Consider the following 16,088-nt stretch of genomic DNA (forward strand, 5'->3'; position numbering starts at 1 on the left):
GCATTGTGTCAGTCATGCAGAAATCTATTTTGCAATGAATTATATTAATATCAAACAGCAAAAACAGTTTTAATTGAAAATATTGCTTATCCCTTTAGAAAATATGTATTTTCAGTATAGGAAATGTACATTAAATGTATTTTAAAAGAAACAGCAAAAGGTCATCATATATTGACTTGGACAACTGGAGCACCTTTCCCTAAACCTGAAAAATTGGAACTTTTTTCACCTTGTAGATGTTGAAAAAAGGAAATGATAATATGCTCAAGCCTAGTTCTATTAAGGTATTAATTTTGGCTAAAGTTTAAATGAGCCTTTGTTTTATAACTGTGTGTATGTATCTCTTAAAAGTAACTTTAAAATTACAATATGAGAAACATGAATAGGAGGTCTGCTCCATTAGTGTCCATTTATCAACAAAGTAAAGTATTACGCTCAGTAACATAACTAAGCAGCTTAATTTTGTCTTTATCCTGGAACCTAGATAAGTGTTTTTAAAATATCTTCTCTGACAACTTCCTAAGCTATATTTGTGTTACAGGTCATTGTGCTAGAAGCGAAAGACAGAATTGGCGGGCGTGTGTGGGACGATAGGACTTTCAAAGGAGTCACTGTAGGAAAAGGAGCACAGATTGTGAATGGCTGTGTCAACAACCCGATAGCACTAATGTGTGAGCAAGTGGGTTTCTTCCCTGCAATGGTTATGCATTATTGTTAGTGAAAGTGGTCTAATTACAAAGCCATGTAGGCATGTATATATGTGTGTGTGTCATGGTTTTGCTCCACGAGTTAATATTTTTGAATATAAAAGTTACCTTCCAGGAATTAGGTGGGTCAGCCTCTTATAATCAGAGCAATGATTGAGCTAACCTTAAAATAATTTGTTTCTTTAAAATATCTCCATTTTAACATTAGTCACCTTAAAAAAAAACAAAAAAACAACCAATCAAGCCAAATGATCCCTCACAATAGAATTCCTTGTGGTAAGGCTGCTCTTATTTATGATTGTAATTATTTCCCTGATACATTTAAGTCCTTTATGAATTCTAAAGTATAGAAAAAATCCTTGGTTTCAACTACTACCTTTCAGACAGAGTACTATATATGTATTTATTGTCTTGAATGGCTCTTTAAATACAGTTAAGTTTGATCTATGCCACGTTTTAACTATAAATGAAGCAAAAGACAAAGTGCTTTCTGAGTGCAAATTTTTAATTGAAGATCTTGCAGCACACAATTCAAATGAAATTATTGTCCACTTTGATTCAGGAAAGGAGGTGAAGAAATAACTAGCTCAGAGATATTCTGCTCAAAGTATCTGTAGTCCATCTCTTAGGTGAAACAAGTTAATAGAGAAAGTTCTCATCTTAATGAGTGAGAATAAGAGATTCTGATGAAATGCTATTCTAATTCGTAGCAACCAAATTGACCATAGAAAAACATCACTTTCATAACCATCCTTAGTACTAATCCATATACGGAGAAATGGTCAGTCTGTAAAGCATAAGAGTTTATCAAGTTTGAGAACTTTAGGGTTTGTCTGTATTGCAATAAAAACCACATCTGGTGACGCAATTTATGACCTGGTTGGTGTGATTTAAAACATAAATCTGCCTTGTAAGTGATAGCTGTGAGGTAACCATGTCTTTGATTAGTGCTACAGCCTTGGACAGAGCAGGGTTTTAGCACAGTGTCAGGTACATTGCTAAACTAAAAATGGCTAGGCACTAGCTGCAAGAAGAAGCCATGTTTTTGCCTGTAACTGTAGATAATGTTGTGACAGTCCCCAGCAGCTTGGTGGTTGTAGTATAGATAAGCCCTTAAACTGGAGTTGGCAATAGTTTTCAACTGTAAGCCCCAACTGACCTTAGTGTGGTTTTATGGCATTGTGGGGATTCATGTATATTGTCTCTCAGTGACTTCCAGATGAAATCCACATAGGCTACCAGTAAAAAGGTGGTTTTTAACTGCCAACATTGCAAACTCCAAAGCAGCTTTATGTTCAGATCCCAGGCTGAGTTTTTGCAAGTGGAACTTAGCTAACTAGTTTGCTGGAGACCAGAAGAAAATCCAGCTCTTTTTCCTGTAACTGTCCAATGCTCTATGCCACTGGGAAGAATAATGGGGAAAAATAGCAAAACCTTATTTTAATCAGAAAAGTGAGAAGGAATGGCTTCTGAATACCCAGAGGGAGCTCATATGTTGAGTAGTAGTGTGTGATCATTTATTTAGGGTATTTTTTACTTTTTAAAAAATAGAACTGTATTTTGAAAAGAGACTTGCAGTGGGAAGCAGCCCAAGGTCTCACAGGATAAGTGGGTAGAATGGGGAAATCTTAGGCCATATCTCTGACTAGGTATTCGGGGAATGTTTTAGTCCTCTATGGGCAGAACTATATTAAGATTGGTGAAAACTGGAAGGGGCAAATGGTGGAGACACAGAGCTCCTGGCTTCTGGTTGGCAGACTCCACAGCATGGAGGACACACAGAGCCCCTGGCATGAGAGAAGGAGCCAAGAGGTTGCAGTGAGTCTCTGAAATAGAGTGGGTTGGAAGGGTGGGACACAGAGAGTTTGCGGGATGTATGTGGAGGAAGGGAAGGAGCTCCGACTGTGTGCAATGCACTCTGCCTACAGAAGCAACAAAGTGTGCAACTCTCTAGTTTCACCATTTTCTAATCCTTGTATTTTTGTACTGCCTTTGATGTATTGTTGCTTAAAAATCATAGGCTTGATTTAACTGCTGAGTGTCAGGTTCCATTCAGAACTAAATTTTTGTATTATTTTAAGAGGTTGAGATTCATGTCTAACCTGACCAGTTGTTTAAAGTGTGAAAAAACTCCATGTTAGCAACAGTGCCTTATTCTTAAGGATTTACCCTTCTTTTAAAAATGTACTTGAGCAGCTTATAAAGTGAATTTTCCCTGTAGAAATTTTACTCTTATTCATTTCTTTTGAAGCTTGGCATTAAAATGCACAAACTAGGGGAGAGATGTGATTTGATCCAAGAAGGTGGAAGGATAACTGACCCCACTATAGATAAGCGCATGGACTTTCATTTCAATGCCATCCTGGATGTTGTCTCAGAATGGAGAAAAGATAAGACCCAGCATCAAGATGTCCCTCTTGGAGGTAAGAGAGGCGTTGTCCTGGACACCAGAGATGTTGACAGTGTTCGTAACCATAAGACTAAGGGGGCTTTTATGCCAATTTGCTTTTAATTTCGTACATAATTTGGGGATTCTGAATATTTGTATGTATGGTTGGCCTTAAACTTCTAGGCTCCATTGAAGTCAATGGGAGCTTTGCCACTGAATTCAGTGGAGCCAGGATTTCACCCCTAGATTTGTAGTCCAGACCATATCTCATTTGAAGAGTAGTTTTTTCCTACATTGATGGTAACATAGGAGATTGGTGTGACGAAATGAGAATGTTCTTAAATTTTTTCACTGAATACTGTGTGGGTGCCTCAGTTTCCCCTATGCATTTCTTAAGTATCTAGGTGGTGGGATAAGGGTGTGCAATTGTTGCAGAGCCCTAGAGGGTGGTGGTGTGCAAGGGTCTGCACAGAGAATGGCCGACACCCTGTTTCCTGGCAACTAATGGCCTGGGCCCCTCCTCTGCAAAGGTGCCAACTGAAGGTGTTGGAGAACAAAGAGATCAGGTGACCTCCTGGCCTGGAAAAGAAACAAAGGGAGAGGAGGGGCTGAAGAGTTTCAGTTTGAAGCTGGCTGGGAAAATGGAGGGGAGGCCAGACAGACCACCTGGCCTCCCCTGGCCCCCAAGATGGACCTGACTAAGGGGGTCCTGTTGTCTGTACCTGCAAGACCTGTCTTGGACTGTGTTCCTGTTGTCTAAATAAACCTTCTGTTTTACTGGCCAGCTAAGAGTCATGGTGAATCGCAGGAAGCTGGGGGTGCAGGGCCTTGTCTCCCCCAACTCCGTGACAATTGGATCAGTTGTTTTCATAGTTTGGCCATTTTTAATACACCTGTCCTTGGCTTTGGTACTACCACTAGTTTGTCTCTAAGGGTATGTCTACACTGCAGTTACACACCCTCGACTGGTCCATGCCAGCTGACTTGGGCTCAGGTTACGGGGATTTAATTATGGTGTAGATGTTCAGCCAAGTAGCTGAAGCAGTTTTGGTTGGATAGAGACGGTCAGGGCAGCTGTGATCTTATTTTTTAAATTACATTTTCAGAATATAGTTCTGCTCCTTTTTTCTATGATGAGTACACAGAGTAAGGGCCTGATCCAAAGCCCACTGGAAAACAAGGAAGAGAATCCATTGTTGAATTGGGCCCCAAATCGCTCAAATCTTTTGCTTATGTGAAAATTAAACATAGAAGGTGGCATTCAGAGTAGTATTCATGTTTGCTTTGGGGTTATTTTGTTTTTGTTTTAATTTTTTTTTAATGAATTAACCTTGGGGAATGAGTGTTATTTAAACCACATCACTGCAGCATGATGTACTGATGGTAGCTGAACAATGAATTTCTCTGCTGTCTATGTTGGTTATCCCATATGGCTCCTTTTTTATTTTAACCAGACTTTTTTTTCTGAGGTTGACAGTAATATCTACTCTTTTTGAGGGCAGTTCTCAACATACGCTGCCTTATCTGTATCTGAAATCAAATTATTTTAATCCTAAACCAAATTAGGGTTTCATCTGATCATGTGTGAGAGATCTTGCTGGCATATATTCTGTAGCAGCTTTTTCACTAAATAAGAAAGACATTTGAATGAGTATTAATAGCTAACTTACAAACTTGTGCGATTCAGAGAACAATGTACTATGATCACCTGTTTCTACATTCTTAATGTAAATCTGTTTCTGTACAGAGAAGATACAGGAGATCTATAAGGCTTTTATTCAGGAGTCAGGTATCCAGTTCAGTGATTTGGAGGAAAAGGTACTACAGTTCCACCTCAGTAACTTGGAGTATGCCTGTGGCAGTGACCTCCATCAGGTGAGTGCATGATTGATTAAATATGTGATGTAACTTAGAAACAGGTCACACATCACCTCCATATTGGTGCACATAACAAAATTCATTCCGCACATGGAGGTAAAAAATTAGAGGGAACGCTGTTGTGTGGTACTGGCAATATATGTATGTGAGTGCAGGTATGTATTTACATGTATCATTTTACCTGCAGTAGTCAGTTTTCTAGTGTTGTATTAGTTGCTGTGAAATATTATTGGATAAATTATCTGTAGCCCTTGAGAATATAATAGAACCTCAGAGTTATGAGCACCTCAGGAATGGAGGTGGTTCGTAACTGAAATATTCATAACTGAACAAAACATTATGGTGGTTCTTTCAAAAGTTGACAACTGAACATTGAGTTAATATAGCTTTGAAACTTTACTATGAAGAAGAAAAACATGCTGCTTTCCCTTTTTTTTAAGTAGTTTACATATAACACAGTACTGTACTGTATTTGTTTTTTTGTTTTCTTTTGTCTCTGCTGCCTGATTGTGTACTTCTGGTTCCAAATGAGGTGTGGTGTTGACTGATCAGTTCTTAACTCTGGTGTTCATAACTCTGAGGTTCTACTGTATTGTGATGGTAAAAATGATAATCATGAACATAGCTGCTGCATTATATTTTTACTATTTTAGTAGTAGAATACTTTCATTTTCAATAGAAACCCTATGGATGACATACCTTTACTCTTAGTTCCTGCCCAGTTTGCTGAGAACCATTTCAAACCAACACCTTCCCTCCCCCTAGTATTATTCAGCCATATGTTTTGGGAGTTTTGCTGTTGACTTCAAAGGAGTCAACAATTTCACCCTTTGTTTTAAATCTCATGTAATCATGCTTGTTAACTTTGTAGTGGCACCAATCCACTGGCCTTAGAAACAGACCCCAGAGATTTATTTATTACCTCTCTTTGTACAAAGTTTGCCGTTTCAAGCATCTTTCATATTTGATACGAAAATGGCTGTTAGAATCGCACACTCACATTCTGTTTAGCCTTTCACTCTGCAGGCAGGCCCACTGATTGGTGCAAAACCACAAACAAATGGAGCAACATTTTGAACACTCCCAATCTTTTCTAAGAAAACTAGAACATTCCACGGAGATGGGGGGCGATCTGATGCAACTCTTTATATTCTGTTATCTGAGTACTAATGCTTAAAAACTCTTATTGGTATAACAGCATTGTAGCATCTAATCATTTGAGAGATTAGATAGCTGTATACCCTTGTTTTGGTCGGAAAACACCTTTTACTGGTACCTTAAAATGTGCAGCAGGGTATCGCTTAGTAACCTATCCAGACTGTGTCATTTTACTTAATTAGACAATTTGCATAGTGTAGCCTCATTTAGATAAAGATTTTGCCTGTCTTTCTTGATATTGCCATGCATCAGGTGGCATCTGATCCCCTGGTATGGAGGGAACCAGTTTGGCTTCCTCTACATGTGTGGCTTTTATAAAGCTTACACATTGTCTCCTGACTGGTAGACACAACCTATTGTATTCTTTCCACAGGTATCTGCACGCTCATGGGACCACAATGAATTTTTTGCCCAGTTTGCTGGAGATCACACCCTTTTAACACCAGGGTATTCTACCATCATAGATAAACTGGCTGAAGGGGTTGATGTTCGACTTAAGCTTCCGGTGAGTTGTAAAATGATGGTGTCAGGGGATCAGTCAGACTCATAGCATCATAAGAGGCACAGCTCCTAAGCTACAACCAAGGAGAGGGAGGGGAGAGCAGCTAACTGGAGAGAAAAGTTTCAGAATGGTAGCCATATTAGTCTGTATCAGGAAAAAGAACGAGGAGTACTTGTGGCACCTTAGAGGCTAACAAATTTATTTTGGCATAAGTTTTCATGGGCTAAAACTCACTTAATTGGATGCATGCAGTGGAAAATACAGTAGGAAGATATATATACACAGAGAACATGAAAAAATGGGTGTTGCCATACCAACAAGACTAATCAATTAAGGTGGGCTATTATCAGCAGGAGAAAAAAACTTTTGTAGTGATCATCAGGATGGCCCATTTCAAACAGTTGACAAGAAGGTGTGAGTAACAGTAGGAGAAAAATTAGCATGAGGAAATAGTTTTACTTTGTGTAATGACCCATCCCCTCCCAGTCTTTATTCAAGCCTAATTTCATAGAATCATAGAATACCAGAGTTGGAAGGGACCTCAGGAGGTCATCTAGTCCAACCCCCTGCTCAAAGCAGGACCAATCCCCAGACACATTTTTACCCTAGTTCCCTAAATGGCCCCCTCAAGGATTGAACTCACAACCCTGGGTATAGCAAGCCAATGCTGAAACCACTGCGCTATCTCTTCGCCCACCCCTGTTTGCAAATTAATTCCAGTTGTGCAGTTTCTCGTTGGAGTCTGTTTTTGAAGTTTTTTTGTTGGAGAAATGTGACTTTTAGGTCTACTCCTTGTTCTTTTTGGAGAGAAAGAGGCTTTTGAAATGCCTGTGCTAGCTTAAATGGGGGAAGAGGAGCACCTGACAACCAATCAGCTGGCTTTGCCCAGCCAGTGGCTAAGCAGAGGACTAAAGAGGGTATTGAAGGGAGGCACCTCACATCCTGCTATACATATCCTCTGGGTTTCTCTGATTCCCTGCTATCCAGTCACGGTTGTCCCCAGTGAATGTGACTGGGTATTAGCTTTGAAGCATACAGACGCTGCCTCGGTTACGCAAGCCCTGACTTACACACATTTGCACTTACAGAAAAAGTTCCATAAACCTGAAATAGTATTTTCAAGTTGTGGAAATTTTTGTATAACGTACGGGTATACATTTCCGACTTACGCAAAATTCGAGTTATGCAAGGCTTTCTGGAATGGAATGATTGCGTAAGTTTGGGGGTGTCTGTACAAGCATCTCTTCATATTCCACAGACAGATCTGGGTTTGAAATAACTATAACTAGTTTTGATGTGACGGAAGAGGAGGAAGCTTTGTTTGTTTTTTAATTATTTCTGTATAATTTCAGTGTTGTTTAGATTTCATCTCAATTGTCAGCAAGTGATTCTATTTATAGCAAACCTATGATACTGGAAATGTAGGTGGATATCTGCATCCTAGAGGCATAGTCTAAAATTTATGACTAACCTAATCATAATATTTAGCAAGTACATAAAATTCAGTCTTGAAAAAGTCACTTTTGTAACTAACTTGACTTTAAAAAACATATATTTTCCCTTCTTTCATGTGTCAGACTCCTTAGCTTTAGCATCCTTACTAATGAACTGTTTGACTTCTACCCTTACCATTTCTGGGAACTCCGCAATAATCTTGAGAGAACTGTCTATAACATCGTTATCCCCCTCCTCATATGAAGAGTTGCTTCATTTGAACAGTGAACTTTTGTTTCAGGTTCCCTTTTTCCACCGTGGCTAGTTTTTCTGATGTAATGTGCCCTTCTGCATCAAATATGGGAGTTAACGTATCGGGAGGTGAACTTTATAGACTTGTAATAATTTGCTGTCCTTTGAATGTGGATTGTATTATTTCATAGAATTTTTGGTGTATCACTATTGCTTTCCCTTTGTAAATCAGGTACACAGTGTAGACTATTCTGGGGAAGAAGTCCGGGTCACTACAGCAGATGGAACTGTGTGGACAGCACAAAAGGTAACCGGCATGTTTCAAGTTTATCTATATTTAGATCATAGATTCTTTAGAGGTTTAAAAAAAGCTGTATATTTTTACAACTTCATTGTTCAGTGACCCATGTTTGGTTGATATAGTGACCGTTTTTCACTGGGCATGTTTGAGTTTGGAATGCTAATTTATATAGACTGTGGAAACTCACTCGTTTGAACTAATGACCTCTTCAGAATTACCTGAATTTTGCAAGTGAAACAAACACAGTTTTAAAAATATCTAAGATTAACGGATGATGAAGTGTCCTCTGCTTATTTTGATGATGGTTTTAATTATAAAGATATTTCATAATGCACTAATAAGACTAGTATATTTTTATTTAGCCTTAAACTACTATTTGTAAGAGTCAATCCAGTATTCTGATGGGAGTATTAGGACAATATAAAAGAGACAAGATGAAAATCAGCTTGCTTTAGTGAGGGTGGCAGCTGTTTGGTTATAATCCCCACTCCCACATCCCTCCTATTTTTACGTTATCTAGCTTATTTACTCCTTTTCTCTGGGAGTAGGTCTTTACCCTTTACTACTGAATGGCCCCACATTTCCTATCACTCCAACTGCTCTAATCTGCCCAGTCTTGCTTCTTCTCAAATGTTGAGGCCGTGTGCAGCTTTGATCAAGGCTAAATTTACACCTAAGAAAAGCCCAGCAGAATAAGACATGAAGCTGTTGTGCAGGGTGTAGAGAAAAGTAATAAAAAAAAGCCATTTAGAAACGCTAGAACTATAACTATCAGGAAGCATTACTACTGTTAGCATCAGGGGCGGCTCCAGGCCCCAGCACGCCAAGCGCGTGCTTGGGGCGGCATGCTGTGGGGGGCGCTCTGCCGGTCGCCGGGAGGGCGGCAGGCGGCTCCGGTGGACCTCCCACAGGCATGCCTGCGGAGGGTCCGCTGGTCCCACGGCTTCAGTGGAGCATCCGCAGGCATGCCTGCGGGAGGTCCACCGGAGCCACGGGACCAGCGGACCCTCCGCAGGCACGTCTGCGGGAGGTCCTCCGGAGCCGCGGGACTGGCGACCGGCAGAGCGCCCCCCACGGCGTGCCGCCGTGCTTGGGGCAGCGAAATCGCTAGAGCCGCCCCTGGTTAGCATAGTTCCTCTCTGTGATGTAAGTCACTCTGCAGCCCACATCTTGAGAACCACTGTACTGAGGAGTCTCTTCTCCCCTGAATGTGTGATATGGCTGCCATTAACGTGTAGTGACAGTAGACACCAAGTTGCCCTGGGAGAATTGTGCCTCCTCATCTTTGTTCTGTTACAAGAATGATGGGTACTTACGAGAGATTAGTCTTAATTGCTTTGTAAAGCTTTTGCTATTGTTGTGATCATGATTCTTTATTCTTCCATAGGTTTTGGTTACGGTGCCACTGGCCCTTCTTCAGAAAAATGCCATTCAGTTTAATCCACCACTGCCAGAGAGAAAAATGAAAGCCATTAACAGTTTGGGAGCAGGAGTCATTGAGAAGGTACATAATTAAAATTACTTTTTAGTTAGAGGAAAGAAAATGAGCATCAAGTGCTTTGAGCCTCTTAGTAGGATGATTCTGACTTGCATCTTGGAGCATAATTTCCTTTCATGCTATAAGCATAGAGCTGCTGTGGTATGCCTGGGTATGTATATTGTGGAATTTGCTTTCATAATTTTTTTTTAACCTGCACAACATACATTTAAATAAATAAAAAAGCATAGAAGAGCAAAATGGTATCTGGATCCTGTATGTTCATTTTTCTTTCTCTTTCTTTTTCCATCCTAATTTAACCATGGTTTTTTTAAACAAATTATTTTGTAGAAAATCACTGCTGGTCTTTGAACTTTGTGCCCACATTTGAACAATGTGTATGGTAGTGTACTAAATCTAACAGACGTAAGGGGTGAAATCCACCCACTCCAGGTCCTTTGTCAGGTAAAAGGGTCAGAGTGGCATAAAGGGACACTGAAAGACCCACATTTGCCCTGGGGAGGGTTCTCCCTTCCCCCACTAGTGTGTAAGTCGCACATAAGACTATCCCCTCACATTGACAAATCCTTGTGTGCTGGGGGTGGGGCTGGCAGGAGGACTGTGCCAAGGGCACACAGCATTGCAGAAATTCCAGGCATTGCTGCACCCTATAAGGCAACCGTCCCTCTGGGCTATGAGTTCTGTGTCATGCCTCATAAGAGGTACAGCACAGTGTCTTGCCCAAGGTTTTCTGTAGCCAAATTGATTGGCAGCATTACTCAGATTGTGCTTTTTTAAATCTGAGAGACAGCAACAATTTTATACCACTCTTCTTTCTTGATAAACAAAAAGACCCAAATATCCTACTCTGAGGAACCTCTAGCATATTTGGGTACCGGAGGTTGAGGGGAAAGAGAGAGATACATTTTAAATACAGAGCTACAAGGCAGGTTGCAAATTTTGTAATGTGAAATTATCTCTGACTGAATCTTTTCTCTCTCTCTCTAGGTTGCCTTGCAATTTCCTTATAGATTTTGGGACAGCAAAATTCAAGGAGCTGATTTTTTTGGTCACGTTCCACCTAGTTCCAGCAAACGTGGCCTTTTCAGTGTGTTCTATGACATGGATCCACAGGTACCATATGCTGTATATGGTGGAATGTCAGTATTTTCAATTGACTCTTAAAAAAATTCAGTTTGAAACCCAAGTGCAAGAATTACTGAACAATGGACGTTTTCTTTGCTGTTTGCTCCCTTGCTAATAGAAAAAGAACAGATTGTGAATTGACAACACTCTCTTTTTAAAGCATTGTTTTGTAGTAAGTAGGAGACATTTTTCAAGACTGGATGCAGAGCGATCCTTATGCAACTAGGATGTCCTTGTTTTAGGTCTGAAAGATTTGGGCTTCTGGGGTCAGATGAAGGCACTGGGGTGATATATACTAGCTGAAGTGCTGTAGAAAGAATGAGGAATTCAGTTTCCATCTTAGGAACAAAAGTCTTGGTTCTCTGTTTTCCCTACACCTTGTGTAATCATTTTAAACCAGTAAGGGGGATAGAGAATCAGGCTCATAGATTGGACCCATAGTCTGGCACCACTGCAGTCAAATTGGCTTTGCCCATAACAATAATAAGGCTGTAAGCTCAGTTCAGAAGCTATGGATTTTAATACCAACTCCAGCCTGTGATTGACAGCAAGTCTTTCTGCCCCCCCACCCCGCTTCACTCTCAGTGTACCTTGCCCTGTTATCTACTACTTTTTGTGAACAAGTAAAGAGCTTTCTGTAACTTGCTGGCTTTTCCAAAAGACCCTATGAAGACAATGTCCTGTAATCATGTGTTCCTGGATGACCTTTAGAAAAGGCATCTGCCAGTATTTGAGAAGTTACTCCTGCAGAAAGATTCAGTATGCTCATGGCGGGGGCTCTTGAGGATAAATGGGAGCTTCTGGTGTGATTCTTAGGTAGCAGATTGTTCTCTAGCTTAGTAAATATGGTATATTAATTGCCCCATAAAGATGAGAGGGAGGAATGGCATACTGTGAGGGAGATAAGGCCTTCTGCAATATTCTGTAGCCACTGCTCTTTCACTTTTGAAACTCCTGATAACTGAGTTTTGTGGTAACAGAGGTAAGCAGGACCGCAGCAGGTTTAGGGCAGAGCACTTAGTGCCTGAGCCAAAACCCAATTAAGTCAATACAAAGACTTTCGTTGACTTCAGTAGGCTTTGTCTCAGGCCCATAATGACTAGAATCCTAGTGGGGCCTCTTCTTGTTTCCGTCTCTTGAAATTAGCAGTGGAGCTTTAGCATTGAACAGGAGATTAGATCTGGCACTGAGAATGTGACTTGTATGTATGAATGTAAGCATGTTAACATCCTTTGTGTATTTAGGCTGACAAATAGATGGGTTCCAGTAAATTCTGCACAGGTATAAAAAGGACTAATTCTACCCAATGAGGTTCTGTATTGTCCTCTGACTTTCTTCTAGTTTTTTCATATCTGAGAGTAAAAACTACAGAGGATAAACTTTCTTAGGGATCATAATTGACTTGGTCCAAAAAAAAGTTAATTTCCCCCACTGACTGTCTATTGGGGACACTAGTAATTTAAGTTACTTTCTAGACATTCTTAGTATTTCTGAAATGATATCAAATGTTAATGTTTTGATTCTAGGGTAAATATAGTGTTCTAATGTCAGTAGTTACCGGAGATGCTGTGACAACCATTAAGAATTTAGATGACAAACAAGTACTACAACTGTGCATGACTGTACTCCGAGAGCTGTTTAAGGAGCAGGTAAGAGAAGTGTTTTTCTGTCAAACAAGAATTAACTTGCCACAGATTTAAAGAGGGACTGGCAAAGAAACAAAAAGTTTGTGCCCTTTTATTACTTCACTATGATGTAGAAATAAGACCTGAAATGTGGTGGGTTTTTGTTTTTTTTGAAGTGTGTGTGGGTTTTTCTGCCTGTCTTTTGTCTGAGAAATATCAGGAATGTCAAGTCTGATCTTCCGTGATCACGGAAATGGGAAGTGGGAGCTATCTTGGGCCTGAATTGAAGAAATAGGGGTATTAATTTGTAAACCAAATAGGAGTTTTTCTTCTACATGTTTTGGTTAAGGCATTAACAAAAAACAAAGTTTAAACAGTCTGAGTAAAAATCACTTCCCAGTTAATCAGGTGTCATGTCCTTGATCTTTCTGATGTTATCATCCCACTAGTTCTCCATCCATACAGAAAGTTGTATAGGCTAGACAAGAGCTGGCTTTCTAATGTGAAAACCAAGCAGAATAAAAACTTTTGTCTCCGCCCTTTTCTCTCTTCCCCCCGCCCCCCAAAAGGGCAAGCCTTCCTTGTATATCTGTTGGGTACAAGTCCTCTTCCCCCTCTGTCTCTTGGCAGGTCACCTTTGAGATAATAACTAATATCAACGTTTATTATAAACACTATTGTCAGTTCTGGGGAAGCAGGAGATCATTAATTAGCAATACCATTTGCACCCAACCCTGGGGGCTGAACTTTTCCCTCATGATATTCTAGAGCGGCTCTGATTTTTAACAGCTGGATGCTAAGGAAGACTTAGTAGCTATACTGACCTCTGGATTCTTTGAGTTGATGCGTAAAATAAATGTTGCTGCTGTTAATGTCTTATTATTTTGAAATGTTGATCTTGTTTGGAGCTTTCTGTTCTGAATTAGCCATATGCAATTCCAGGAATTGTGTAATGCATGATGTACATTGGTGGCTCTAATGCTCTGAGTGAGCCCTTCCTAACAGTTGGTGCATACAGAGTCCATGCTCACTTCCAGCCACCACCCCTTTGATGGGAGAGATTTTAATGAAGCAGGCAGACACCGGCAAGGATGAGGCTAATGGCCTCAACAGAAATTACACTAATAGCTAACTTTTAAGTGACTCACCCAAAGGAATCCTGAGTTTTCAGTTGTTCCTCAGAAAATATACTTGCGTGAGCAGCTGTTATAACAAACTATATTCATATTAAAAGTTCACCTACTTGCTATTCTGACCTCTCAAGAACTTACAGGTGGCAAATTGATATTTGGTCTCCATGCCTGTCTGATTGTTTTATCCCCATCTTATACAGCCAGAAAAAGAACCTCCTACAAAAAAAAAAAATCTGTAAAACTTCTTTCAGGGTGGACCAGTTACTACAGTTTATAAAGACAAGATGCACCAGGAGTGCTTTCTAAGATGTACCCCACTATTGTAGAAATCTCAGCATTATTTCACAACATTGATCTTTAGTCTCTTGGTTGCAGAAACTTTTGTGCATAATATCGTTGACCCTGAGGTTATCACTGGTAAACTGATGCTGCTTGTACCTGTTCAGAAGAATATACAAAGCATATAGTCTGAGGGAAGAAGAGTTTCTTCTTCTCCAAATATAGCTGTATGCAGTATTACAACCCTTGTATTACGCAGACTCTCAAATTTGCTAAATTCAAAGCTGCATAAGTATATCCTGAATATTTCAAACATTAGGTTAAACATTTTAACAAATATAATTCTTCACTGGAGGTTCCTAAAAACTCTATTGGGGGGTAATATGTTTCACATTAGAAAAAATTACCAGGAATTTAGGCAAATGTGCACATCTCCTGAAAGTGTAGTAATAAGTTATTGTGTACACTCTAAACAGGAAACATTTAATCTTATACAGGAAAAATAGAAGCAGCTGTGTTAATGGAAGAAAATTATCAAAAATGTGTTCTCTTCATTATACTGTATAATTTATTTCCTTGATAATTCAGGAAGTTCCAGACCCAGTTAAGTACTTTGTTACACGATGGAACAAAGATCCCTGGATCCAGATGGCATATAGTTTTGTAAAGACAGGTGGCAGTGGTGAGGCTTATGATGTTATAGCTGAAGACCTACAAGGAACAATCTTCTTTGCTGGTGAGGTAAATGTCATCATTATTGTCATTCTAAAATTGGTTCAAGAACTTAATCTCTTTTTTACAACAAACAAAAACTAAGTGCTGGGTAAAGAAAGACATAGAGTGGACATACATTTTGTAAATATCCCCATTCCCAATGCACCTTGATTTTGACCTACAGCACTTCCTGGCTTGTTGAGCTGGCACTGCCAGTTGTACTAAATTGTGGTGTGGCTTTGTGGAGTGGATAAATGCAGACTAGGATGAGGCCACAAAATCTACTTACATTTTTTATCTAATTGCGATTTGAACTTCTCTCTGCAGAAGTGTGTGTAGTTGTAATCTGTCTAGCCATATGAGCCAGAGCCTCTAGTTTTGAAAATCTGCACCAAAATTTATAGCCAGAACAAGCTGCAAAATGGAAAACTGTTATGTTGGCGTGGATATAACTGACTTCAGTCCCTGTGGACATGTTTTTAGGGATGTACAGTAACTATGATCTTGCCCTATGGAATACAGAAGAGCAATAGGCTCTTTAAAAGACAAGCCCCTGCCTATGCATGGAGGAATGTCACACAAGTGGGTAATAATGATAAATTGTAGTTTTTCAGGCATGTCCATTATTGTAGTTATGTTTTGCTGGTTTTGCATAATTGTATTTGGATACATATGGCCAGTTGCTGATTTTATAAACAAGACAAAATGCATGTTCATATTGTAGATTGAGACTCATCGCCCACTGCATTTCAGATGGACTGCATAATTGACTCACTACTTCTCCATTGGTCACTAATGCAGCTGTAACAAACTCATGCCCTTGATACTATTGTGTATTGATATATGAAAGTGTATGAACAATCTCTCTGAAGTATTGTTCAAACTAGCAAAAATGACTACCTCTGCCAAGAGTCAAACTTCTTAGCTTTAATGGATGTATGACAATTTCAGAGCTTACCTTTCTGCTAAATTCAATACTTGCTTTTTTTTTAGTAAAAGGCTTTTCTTGGGTTCATCTTTTTAACAAGCTATTTTTAAAATTTGAGAATATTTAATAGTTTGAAAATTGGTAACTGCTTTAGAAAATATCTGT

At 39.6% G+C, this 16,088-nt stretch overlaps 1 protein-coding gene across 1 annotated transcript in view; it reads left to right on the plus strand.

The window, feature by feature from the left end:
* The window catches only part of KDM1B (lysine demethylase 1B), a 37,013-nt gene that overhangs the window by 17,995 nt on the left and 2,930 nt on the right, over positions 1-16,088 (plus strand). The window contains exons 13-21 of the mRNA XM_039528043.1: positions 542-679; positions 2,959-3,130; positions 4,844-4,971; positions 6,506-6,637; positions 8,553-8,627; positions 10,009-10,125; positions 11,107-11,232; positions 12,771-12,893; positions 14,870-15,022. Coding sequence (XP_039383977.1) covers positions 542-679; positions 2,959-3,130; positions 4,844-4,971; positions 6,506-6,637; positions 8,553-8,627; positions 10,009-10,125; positions 11,107-11,232; positions 12,771-12,893; positions 14,870-15,022 — 1,164 coding nt within the window. The remainder of the gene's footprint in view (positions 1-541; positions 680-2,958; positions 3,131-4,843; positions 4,972-6,505; positions 6,638-8,552; positions 8,628-10,008; positions 10,126-11,106; positions 11,233-12,770; positions 12,894-14,869; positions 15,023-16,088) is intronic.

The sequence above is a fragment of the Mauremys reevesii genome, linkage group 2 (assembly GCF_016161935.1).
Source record: "Mauremys reevesii isolate NIE-2019 linkage group 2, ASM1616193v1, whole genome shotgun sequence".
NCBI classification, from domain to species: domain Eukaryota; kingdom Metazoa; phylum Chordata; order Testudines; family Geoemydidae; genus Mauremys; species Mauremys reevesii.